This window comes from Panthera onca, chromosome C1 (assembly GCF_046562875.1).
Source record: "Panthera onca isolate mPanOnc1 chromosome C1, mPanOnc1 haplotype 2, whole genome shotgun sequence".
Lineage (NCBI taxonomy): Eukaryota > Metazoa > Chordata > Mammalia > Carnivora > Felidae > Panthera > Panthera onca.
Genome location: NC_138346.1, coordinates 196,069,507 through 196,081,369, shown reverse-complemented (window position 1 = coordinate 196,081,369; position 11,863 = coordinate 196,069,507). Strand labels below are relative to the sequence as shown.

At 45.4% G+C, this 11,863-nt stretch overlaps 1 protein-coding gene across 5 annotated transcripts in view; it reads right to left on the bottom strand.

The window, feature by feature from the left end:
• The window catches only part of CSMD2 (CUB and Sushi multiple domains 2), a 599,309-nt gene that overhangs the window by 61,904 nt on the left and 525,542 nt on the right, over positions 1-11,863 (bottom strand). For all 5 annotated transcript variants that reach the window (XM_078452082.2, XM_078452083.2, XM_078452084.2 and 2 more), the window contains 4 exons: positions 10,127-10,273; positions 7,419-7,607; positions 1,353-1,538; positions 79-273 (listed from right to left, as the gene is read on the bottom strand). In XM_078452082.2, the coding sequence (XP_078308208.2) occupies positions 79-273; positions 1,353-1,538; positions 7,419-7,607; positions 10,127-10,273 (717 nt within the window). The remainder of the gene's footprint in view (positions 1-78; positions 274-1,352; positions 1,539-7,418; positions 7,608-10,126; positions 10,274-11,863) is intronic.

The window sequence follows — 11,863 nt, the reverse complement described above, 5'->3', positions numbered from 1 at the left end:
TCTCCCCTTCCCCATGTATGGTATAGTTCAAGTAGGAGGCACTGGGCCAACTTGCCCACCATCCCATCCTGGGCTTACTTTGGCAGGTGGGCATAGAGTTCCCAAGGCTCCATTTGCCATTGGCCTGACAGCGGATGACCCTTTGGCCAGTGTAGTAGTAGCCAGGGTCACAGATGAGCATCAGCTGGGCCTGGAACTGGTACTGTGTCTCAAAGATGAGCCTCCATCGGCCATGTTCCACGCTGATGCTGCTGACATCGGGACAGGTCACAGCTGGGGAGACAAGGGGCAGGGAGGAAGATTGATTGATTAATTAATTAATTAAATTAATTATGGACGACACTGGCAAGACTCCAGAGCTGGAGACTGGGAGACTGTAATGCAGTAATGATGAATTCAAGAATTTTCAGCTGCCAGGCAGGTTTGTTAAATGAATGAAATGGGCTGGGTGGGGAATGCAGGAAACTGGGGTGGGCAGATCCAAACCCCCCCCCCCCCACCCAAAACAAAAAAACGGGTGGTGGGTGGAGGTTAGTCAGTACATATTGTTACATGTGAAACTTGTAAGTTCTCTTCGGTCAGGTCTTCATTTTTCACCAGAAGCTAGAATTATGGATTTTTATGTAAACTCTCCCAACTTTAAAATGTTGGGAAGCAATGAAAAATTCCATAAAGCATACCACAGGCCAAAGAAACAAAATCAAACCAAAGTGCAAAAGCTTGTATCTTCAGACTTGTTATGACCTAGTAGGCTGCCAGTTTGTGACTCCAGCCTGAAAGCTGAACTGTACCTCTGACATTTTAGAGTTTTGTGATGAAAGGACACTTGTGCAACTATTCTGCTAGTTTTTCCTTCTAAAAGGAACTGGAGCAAGTTATTCCGAAATTCTGTGATGGTTTATGGAAACATCTCAGCGTGCAATGTTCTATCAATGTTTTGAGAGCAATTTCAAATGGAAGCCCAACTTGGTAGATGACATTATCCACCTGTCTCTGCTCCCTGAATCCCCAGTCTCCAAGTACCTGCTTTTTTTTTTATTATGTTTTTTAAAAATGTTTATTTATTTATTTTGAGAGAGAGAGATGGAGAGTGAGCAAGAGAGGGGAAGAGAGAGACGGAGAAAGAGAATCCCAACCAGGCTCTGCACTGTCAGTGCAGATCCCACAGCAGAGCTCGAACTCACGAACTGTGAGATCATGACCCGAGCCGAAATTGAGAGTTGGATGCTTAACTGACTGAGCCACCCAGGCGCTCCTCTCATTATGGGGTTTTTAGCTCACTCCTTGTAGGAATCTCTTCAGCTGCATACCCAGCCCCTCCTTATGCCCATCTCCACTGCCCAAGGACTCACGGACACACTGTGGGGGGACATTGTGGTTGCTCCAAAGGCCTGTCTCCAGACACTCTGTTGTGGCCTCGGCACCTGCCTGGAGGTGGTAGCCTTCGCTGCAGCTGTACACAGCCTTGGTCCCCACTGTGTACTCTTTGCCAAACACCATTCCGTTCTTAGGGGCCTCAGGAAGCCCGCAGGAAAGAGCTAGCAAAGAGAAAAAAAATAACATGAGCGTGTCTGGTTCAAGATGGTATTCTGAGAACATATTTTAATCTTTCCTCTCCCCCAAGGCCCTAATAAAATTACAGTAAAGACTGGTAAAGCAGAAGAGCCTATAACAAAAAGCAAAATGGGAGGGTCAGCAGCAGAGGAGACTTAAAATAAAACTTCGGAAGATGGATTGTAGATAGAAGTGTGCTGAGAATGAAGTGGAGCTGAGAAGCTGCAGGTGAGACCAGTTCTCCTCCATCCTTTCCCACAAAACCAGTGAAGAGGCATTCAGGCATCTGTTCCCCACATAAAGGAGAGAGGGTTGTCTTTCCTCCTAGAGGAAAAAAATAGGAACTCCCTTGAAAGAATCAGGGCTGCTAAGGTGTGAGTTGGTATCCCAGAGTAAAGTTCTTTTAATTCGAGGATATAAGGGCTCTTAGCCTAAAATCTGCCCCCTGCCTGCTCATCTCTACTACACACTCAATTTAACTTATTATTCATGTGAGAGACCTAGTGGGTAACGATATCTGTATATAATCGCAACACAGGTAGCCCATATCTGCTACCTGGAAAAATTAATCTAGACTTTCCTTTAAAATATGAATGATCAAGGATCACTATATATGTGAAGAAAACCAGTAGTATGAAAGACATAAAGATAAGATTAAAAATAGAAAAAAAGTGGGAATGCAAGCTGGTGCAGCCACTCTGGAAAACAGTATGGAGGTTCCTCAAAAAACTAAAAACAGAACTACCCTACAACCTAGCAGTTGCACTACCAGGCATTTATCCAAAGGATACAGGTGTGCTGTTTTGAAGGGGCACATGCACCCCCATGTTTATAGAAGCCTATCAACAATAGCCAAAGTATGGAAAGAACCCAAATGTCCATCGATGGATGAATGGATAAAGAAGATGTGGTATCTATATAGAATGGAGTATTACTCAGCAATCAAAAAGAATGAAATCTTGCCATTTGCAACTATGTGGACAGAACTGGAGGGTATTATGCTAAGTGAAATTAGTCAGAGAAAGACAAAAATCATATGACTTCACTCATATGAGGACTTTAAGAGACAAAACAGATGAACATAAGGGAAGGGAAACAAAAATAATCTAAAAACAGGGAGGGGGACCAAACAGAAGAGACTCATAAATATGGAGAACAAACTGAGGGTTACTGGAGGGGTTGTGGGAGGGGGGATGGGCTAAATGGGTAAGGGGCACTAAGGAATCTACTCCTGAAATCATTGTTGCACTATATGCTAACTAATTTGGATGTAAATTAAAAAAAAAAAACATAAAACAAGTTAAAAAAATAGAAAAAAAAAAAGGAAATAGACTTCTCCTTTAGGAAACAGACACAGTTCAGGAAATAGACGATACATAATCTTTAAACTTTTGATTAGCAGTGTCTTGAGAAGTCAAAGTGGCTTATTGTATTCATATAATGAGAACAGAGTGCTTCGAAAAAGGAACAACAACAACAACCAAAAAAAAAAAAAAAAACAAAAAACAAGGGAAAGCTCTCTTAAATTAAAAATGTGATTGTTGGGGTGCCTCGGTGGCTCAGATGGTTGAGTGTCTGACTCTTGATTTCAGCTCAAGTCATGATCTCAGAATCATGGGATTGGGCCCCACTTTGGGCTCCATGCTGAGTGGAGCCTGCTTGAGATTCTCTCTCTCTCTCTCTCTCTCTCTCTCTCTCCCTCTGCCCCTCTCCCATTCACTTTCTCTCTCTCTCTCTCTCTCAAATAAAAAAATAAAAAATAATTAAAAAATATGATAAAATAAGTATTAAATAGAAAGGCTGGAGATTAAAAGTAAAGGAAATTTCCCAGAATATAGACCAAACAGAACCTGAAAATGAGAAAAGGGGACTGAAAACACAGGAGGTCAATGTGCAGGAGGCCCAACATCCAACAGGTCAGAGTTCCAGAAAGAGAGATCAGAGAAAGCAGAGGGGTGGAACTGTCACAGATGAAAATTTCCCACAGCTGGAGAGATGCAAGTCTTCAGATTGAAAGGGAGACAAAAGGATGCAAAGAGACCCATCCTTAGATACATCATCATGGAATTTCAGAAGACAAAAGACAAGTTCCTCCAAGTTCCCAGAGAGAGAAAAAAACAGGACATCCCTGAGAAGGAATGAGAATCGGAATCATCATACTTCCTATCAGCAGCAATGGATGTCCAAATGGAATGCTTTTCTGAAGGAAGTGATTTGGAACCGAGAATTTTGCCTGGTCAACCTACCACGCATATGTGAGGGCAAAAATAAAGATATTTTCAGACATTTAAAGACTCAGAGAATTTCCTTCTCAAGAACCCTTTACGAGGAATTTACTTAAGGCTACACTCTATCAGAAAGAGGGTGAAAACCAAGAAGGGGTAAGATATGGGATATAAAAATGACAGTGCTAACACAAGAGGACAAAGAAATGAATTTCAAGGTGATGGCTCAGGAGACAAAGGTGTGCAGCAACATGGCTGTGGTCATTGTTTTATAAGGAGTAGGGTCAACACTACGTTTATTGGAGGAACACACATTACTGAGGTAGGAGTAGCTTGTGTGGTCTTTGAAAGAAATCAATACTTACAAACTATGTTTGCCCTTTGATAGTTCAGGAGTTAGTACAGATGGAGGGGAGTTAATCAGAGTACGCACTGTTGTTCCTCATCCATCCCCACCTCTGTAACTAGTCTAGAGCTCAGACCTCCCTCATTCAGACCCAGAAAAAGTCAAGTAGAGGAAGGTCCCATCCACATTGGCCAACAGTGATACTCGGTGCTACTAGAACCAATAAGAGATACAGGGCCAGAGCTTCATTATGATATGGGGAAGGATGGATTGTCCAGAGACAGGGGGATTGGGATATCAAGATGGAAGGCTTCAAAGACTGGAAAACAGAAGGAATGAGTAAATTAGGAGGAACTGAGGAGAACATGAGGAATGAAGAAATAAGGAGCACTTGAATATGAAGCTCTTTTTTTATTTACTTTGAGAGAGAGAAAGAGAGAGAGACCGTGCGCGTGCGTGCATGCATGGGGGAGGGGCAGAGAGAGCATGCTGAGCAGGCCCCGCACTGTCAACACAGAGCCCAACGTGGGGCTCGAACTCACAAACCATGAAATCATGACCTGAGCCAAAATTAAGAGTCGGACACTTAACCAGCTGAGCCACCCAGGTGCCCCGATGCTCTTTTAATGCCTAAACAGCAAGACTTTAAACTCCTTTGGTGGTACTAGGTTAGTCAAATTGTGATCAACTAACTGCTCTGCTTCCTTGAACTTTTTGTGAAGAAATACTTGGATCCCCACTGATATTTTGCATGAGGAGTCAGGCAGTCTGGAGACAGCAGGTGAAGGAGGTAGATGGCGGCTGCTTCTCACTGCTTGCGGTCCGGCTCTTCCCTTGTGGATAACTAAGATGACAGAGGATAACTTCCTAGTCTGAGACCTGATCTCCATGCCAAAATACGGTCCACAAACTCTGAGGTAGGAGGAACACTTCCTATGGGTAGGAGAGGTGGGGACAGAATTACCAAGTATTGGAAGCTGGTGGTGGAATGCGATCTCTCAGGGAGAGACTACGTAGGGAAAGAATGGCCTGGGGAAGGAGAGAGAAAGCTAATTAGAAGGCATAGGATTTCTTTTTTTTGAATTTTTTTTTAACGTTTATTTTTGAGACAGAGACAGACAAAGCATGAATGGGGGAGGGTCAGAGAGAGGGAGACACAGAATCTGAAACAGGCTGAAACGCGGGGCTCGAACTCACAGACCGCGAGATCATGACCTGAGCCGAAGTTGGCCGCTTAACCGACTGAGCCACCCAGGCGCCCCAGAAGGCATAGGATTTCTAATGAGATATATTTGTTGGTGGAAAGTCATGGTTTGGAAGAATGCCAGGCCTTTCCTGGTCCTGGGTTATGTGGAGAATGGGGGATTAACACCCTGTGCTTAAAAGGGCCCCAGAATCTGTGTTCTCAGAAGAGAGCTAGTCTCTGTGAGGGGAGAGCGAAGACGGCCCTCTGGGTAGTGGCCAAAGGTATATGCTGGTTGGACATGAAACCAGGATTCCAGAGAGCTCAGGGGGAATGGCTGAGTGGAAGGGCATCAGTGGAAAGCCTGGGGATGGGGCCAGGTACAAAGTAGTATGGGGATGAGTACACAGAAGCCTAGAGAGGTTTAGTTTGGGGAAGTGGCAAAAGAAAACAGATATGAGAGGCATGGTAGGTTCCCACCGCAGCTTCAGAAGAAAGGCTGGAGACATGGAGACCAAAGCCAAATGACATTTGCCACTTGTGGACAGTCCATTCTCTGGGAACACACTGTTTGAGAAAGCTCAGGCACAGGCAAGAGGGTCAGAGATGACAGATCCCTAAAAAGTACGCCACCACACTAGGAACCACAGCACGGGAAAATCAAACATCAGTGTGATTTCCTGTTTTTGTCAGTATGATGGGCAAAGTTTTTCTTTTTTTTTTTTTTTTTAAGGCAGTACATAATATTGAGACTATGGCAGAAAAGACAACTTTCCCATGCTGGTGGAAGCGAAGACAAACGTTCTGGAGAGCAGTAAATGTCAAAAGCTGCAGATTCTGCACAGGTTATGGTTCAACAATCTCATTTCTGGGAATTTATTTTAAGAAATAAATATGGATGCTCACAATGATGGGATTCTAAGGATTTTAACAGCAGCACTGTTCACAGTAGCAAACAATACAGGAATTCAAATGACCAACAAGAGGATGATACTTAATAAATGACGGTTTTTCCGTGATGCTACACGACCATGGGAAATAATGATGAGGAAGTGTATTTAATTATGTGACAGATGCTAAGAAAATATCAAGAGCTTTGTGCACTGAGGATGCCATTTTTGTAAACAACATATAAAAGATCAAAGGAAATGTGCTGAAATGTTACACAGTGATCTCAGCTGATGGGATTATAGGTCATTTTTTTTTTTTTTTTTTGCTGCCAAGTTTTTATTTAAATTCCAGTGGGTTCACATATGTAATATAATATTAGTTACAGGTGTAGGATTTAGTAATTCATCGCTTACATGCAACACCCAGTGATCATCACATGTGCCCTCCTTCATCCCCATCACCCATTTAACCCGTCCCCCCACCCACTTCCCCTTCAGCAATGCTTTGCATTATCCATAGTTCCCCCCCCCCCATCTCTAGTCTGAATTATATTGCTTTAAGGGAAAACAAATCCCACCAATTATGAAAGGCAATGCATCCCTTTCATATGTGCCAGACTACCTGATACATATCATGGGCTTGACTGCTGACAATGAACATGGTGATGGTCGCTGTTCCACCCTGGTTCCCTCTGTCCCTCACCTCCTCCAACCTACTGCTTCAGGCAGCCCAAGTTGCTCTGCATATCTTGTGATCGATCTCTCTCCAGGTTCGTGGTTTTGCAAATGCTCTTGCTGTTGCCTAGAATATTTTCCTTGCTAATGCCTGGCCCCAACCCCCACCGGCTCTATGAGCCCAAGCCCAAACATCCTCTCTTCTCGGAGTCCTCCCTAGCTGTCCAGAGGGAGGTAGGTCCCATCGGACCTCTGGGCTCCCACAATGCTGTTTGTACTACTGATACAGCACTTCCTTCCCCTGCCATTTTGCATTTATGTGGCTACGTATCTTCTCCCTTATTGTTCTGAACACCCTGAGACTATTTTATGCATATGTATATCCCCAGGGCTCGAGATATTATGGACCCTCAATATACGTTCGCTGAAAGAATGAATTATCAACGAGGAAACCCATATTTGGAAGTGATGGGTCCTGGGACAAACCCAAGTGATGTGAGAAGGATCAGAGCCACTGGGCACCCCCTTTCCAAGGTACTCCTCACCTTGACAGAGAGGAATGGCTTCACTCCACAGGTAGTAGCCCTGGGGGTGCCGGGTACAAATGGCCATGCTGTGTCCCACCAAGCGGTAGCCGGCGTTGCAGCCAAAGTGGATGGAGCCTCCGGGCTGGGTGCTGGTCTGGCCCAGAAGGAAGCCATGGAGTGGAGCCCTGGGCAGGCTGCAGTAGGGAGCTGAACAACAAGAAGAGGCTCAGGGGACCACGTGCAAGCAGAAGATAGATGAGCTCTTTCCTGCACGTGCCGCCCCTTTTGTTCCCCTTTCCTCTCCCTCACCAATCTCCTTGTCTCTGCCACTGCCAGGCCCACCGCTATTTAGGAAGATCTGAGTGGTTGATACTGAGAAATGGCCAGTGTAGTAAAGCCAAAGAAAAGAAAAGAAGAGAAAAAACCATGAAGCCCTGGGTCCCCTTTGTGGCCCAGAGGCAGTACTGATCTTGCAGCTGAGCTCAGGCTCTCAAATCCTGTCAGCTCCCAAAGAGGCACAGGAGATAGACCCCAGTGGGGTTGGTTCCAGAAGAGTGTGACTGCAGGGGTGTGGACTCTGGAGTCCTGTATCTGACCTTTCTAGCTCTGTGACTTGAGACATCTCACTGAAGCTCTTTGAGTTCCACTTTCCTCACCTATGTTTTGGGATTTGAGACGCCTGCCTCATAGGTTTTTGGGCAATTCAAACGGGTTTGTGTTTGTAAAGTCCCCAGCCCAGTGCAGGGCACTTGGTGCTCAATAAATGGTCCTTCTCCTTCCTGTTGTAGGGAGTTGGGGGAGGGGGAGCCGTGGCAATCCAGGACATGAAATCCACGGTCCTGTTTCCCCTTCAGTGAAGCCCCTTCATGGCTTCAACTGGGATTTCATTCACTTATTTGACAAACAGACGTGGAGCACCTATTATGTGCCAGGTGATGTTCTAAGTACAGGGAAGACCACTGTGAAGAAAACAGTCAAAAATCCTGGCCTCAGGGTGCTGACCATAAAGACTCCTGCCAGCGATCCACAGAGGAAGTTCTGTGAGGCGGGGAATGAGGGTGGCCAGAGGAACACTCGGAACGTGTACCTCTGTTTGCTCTAAGAGTCTCTGGCCAGGTCTCCCAGGCAGGCACGGGACGCAGGAGGATGAAGGTGCCAAGGCCCTTACTACAGCCACCCCATGGCGAGGTCCTCTGGTCTCATATTTGAGGTCCACATCCCTCTGCTGGTGAAAATGGTGTTTTAAATACCGCCCTTCTAGGCCAGACGTGCTTCCTTGCTCCTGCTTTGCCACCTGTGTCCTGCGTATATCGGACCTATGTGTTTACATCAGTCAAGAACAGGAATCTCAGTTATAAAATACACTTGATCATAGTGTCGGATGTGGGTACAAAGTATACAAGCCTACTGTATTTTCATGAAGTACTAATTGTTTCACCATGTACTTAAGTCATTTTCTGTGAGTGAGTATTCCAATTACAACTGACTCAGTTGTGACCAAACCATGTGATTGTTTGGTTTTTGTTTGGTTTGGTCTCTTTTTTGTTTGTTTGTTTTTTTGTTTTTTGCTTTTGTTTTGTTTTTGTGATTGGTCTTTAAGAACATCAAGGAAAGGGCAACTCCTTAATGGCTTTTAGTTCCTAGGTTAGCATCCATCACAGTGCACTGCTAACTACATGCTATATTTTCCTTTGTGTAAGCAGCTGCTGGGAACTGCCAGCCCCTTAAGGGACTTTAAGGTTCCTTTTTCATCATAAGGAAACTGAAGCCTGAAGAGGTTCAATGACTTGTCTAGGAATCATTTGGCTGGTTTGTGACAGAGCTGGTCACTGGCCTTGGGGGTCAGGAAGCGCCCCTTCCTCATGTGTGTGTGACTGGAAAGGAATTTAGGGTTCAGTCTGCAGAGAAAATGGACCCTGAGACAGTAAAGAACCTTTTCCTTCTGGGTTCTCCTCAGCTTCATCTGGTTTGCTTTTTCCTGAAGCCACACCTGTGGAACTCCTCATGGTCTCAAGTAATTCTTTTCTGCCTCCAAGCTTGCAGAGCCCAGCCAGAAGTTCATGGACCCACTCCCCTTCGAAATGGGCGTCAGGCTGCTTATCAAGTTTTCTTTCCAACCAGAGACAGTAATCCCCATGATAAGAGTTTGGATAAATTCCATTTTCTCCATATCATTACATTTCCAGGGATATTTCTGTGCTCCATTGTAGATTGCGGCCCTGGTCAACCAACTGCCTGGCTTGGCCCCTGACCTGCCTCTGCCTATGATTCTGGCTGGCAGAGCAGAACAAAGCCTCCTGGACTTAAAGTATAGGCCATCCTTTGCTGCCTAACATTTCCCACGTGGAGACCCACATCGTAGGGTTTCTCGGTTTTTAGGAACTTTTATTAATGTTTCAACAGTGTTAGGGATGGGATCACCTCATAGGCATTATCAGATGATATATAATAAACTTATCCAAAAGACACAATAGGCTGGAAGTACAAAAAGAAGAGAGGGAAGAGTTTAAAGTGGGGAAAAGGGCAAAAGAGGGGAGGTGGAGACCGCCAGGGACATTTGTGCAGCTGTAGTGAGAGAGGTTCAGAGGAGACAGGCTGCCAGTCCCCGGGTAGGATCTCTGCCATTGACCAGGATGTGGCCCATGGCTTACTTGGCTGTTTTGGGTGAGCAACTTCAAGGGCTCAGGGGTTGTAGCCCTTCTCATGAGTCCTTATATTTTACTCACCTGAATACCGAATCTTAAAGCCCTTCCGGTTGTAGGCGTGGTCAGATGACCAGCGCAGGTACACAGTGTTGCTTGAGCTAGTGACGATCAGGGGAGCCGAGTAATTCCCACTGAGGGCTTTCAGCAGAGGACTTTGTCCTGAGGGACCTGGGTGAGAGTACGGGACACAGAATTACAGACTAGCACGGGTGCTAGAGATTAGGTACCTTGATTCGATACCTGAAACGTAACCAGCTGCCATTTCCCTTCCTCAAGAGAAGACATTAGGCTCAGATGGTCAGGGCCGGTGCAATGGTCTACTTCCGCTCCTCTGTCTGCATCCCCAGCCACTGTGCTGGGTGCTCCTTCCTCCTGAGCCCTAAAGTAGCGCTCCAGGAAGTCAGTGCCAATTTATAGGAGTTGGCAGGAGAGATGAAATCTATCTGCCATCTTGAGACTTGCCAAGGTCAAGCAGCTGGTTAATGCAAAAGCTGGTTTGCAAACTGGGAACCTCCACCTTGCCACCTACTTCTCATGTGCATACTAAAAATAGCTCAGTGCTTGCCATATAGAAAAAGTATGTACTAAATGAATAAACAGCAATAAAGCTACATGCAAACATCATGTTTCAATGTTACACACAACATTGTTCCCCAATAATCCTTTCCAAGGCTCTTCCAGAAAGCCCTCCCTCTTCTTTTTCCCCACCTTTAATGCCTGGGAGTGCATTAAAAGCAGTTGGTTCAAGGGAGGCAGAGTATAAAGCTCAATAATCCATAACAGGATTTATTGCCCTGGAAATAGTCCTGAGTGATGGTTCTGATATGCTGCTGAGATGGCTCTTGGAAGCTTGGCAAAAGCATTAAACAAAATAGAGCCATCAGAACTGCTGTGACAAACCATGAAGGAAGGGGTCAAAAGGCTCAGAGAAATGGCTTGCCAGAATAGGTCTATTGTATCAGACTAGAACACCCACTAGCTGACCATGTCTCTCAGGAGGCCCTGGAATATACTTCAGTTCCTAGAGCAAAGAGGAACACACTGGTGAGGGGGTGAACACCAGCATCATCGACAACCTGAGTAACACCTGTCTACCCTCTGTTGGCGTAAACTGATGGAAGGAGATGCTGCCATAGAATAGGGCTTCCTGGTGTTGATGGAGATGAGAAGATTCTAGAATACAGGGGCCAGGCAGAGGCTTGAATAATTACTAAAATATGCAGCAAGGTTGGAATGGTAGCTGGGAGGGCCTAACCTGCATGATCTATGGTGATGTCTCACAAAACATGATATTCTTTTTTTTTTTTTAATTTTAAGTTTATTTATTTATTTTGAGACAGGAGAGAGCATGAGCAGGGGAGGGGCTGAGAGAGAGAGAAAGATGGAATCCCAAGCAGGCTCCATGCTGTCAGCGCAGAGCACGACATAGGGCTCAAACTCCTGAACTGTGAGATCATGACCTGAGCTGAGATCAAGAGTTGGATGCTTAACCGACTGCACCACTCAGGCGCCTCCCCTTTTTTAAAAAAATTTTTTAATGTTTTATTTTATATTCGAGAGAGAGACAGAGCACGAGCAGGAGAGGGGCAGAGAGACAGATACAGAATCTGAAGCAGGCTCCAGGCTCCAGGCTCCAAGCTGTCAGCACAGAGCCCAATGTGGGGCTCAAACTCATGAGCAGTGAGATCATGACCTGAGCTGAAGTCAGATGTCCAACTGACTGAGCCACCCAGGTGTCCCCAAAACATGATATTCTTA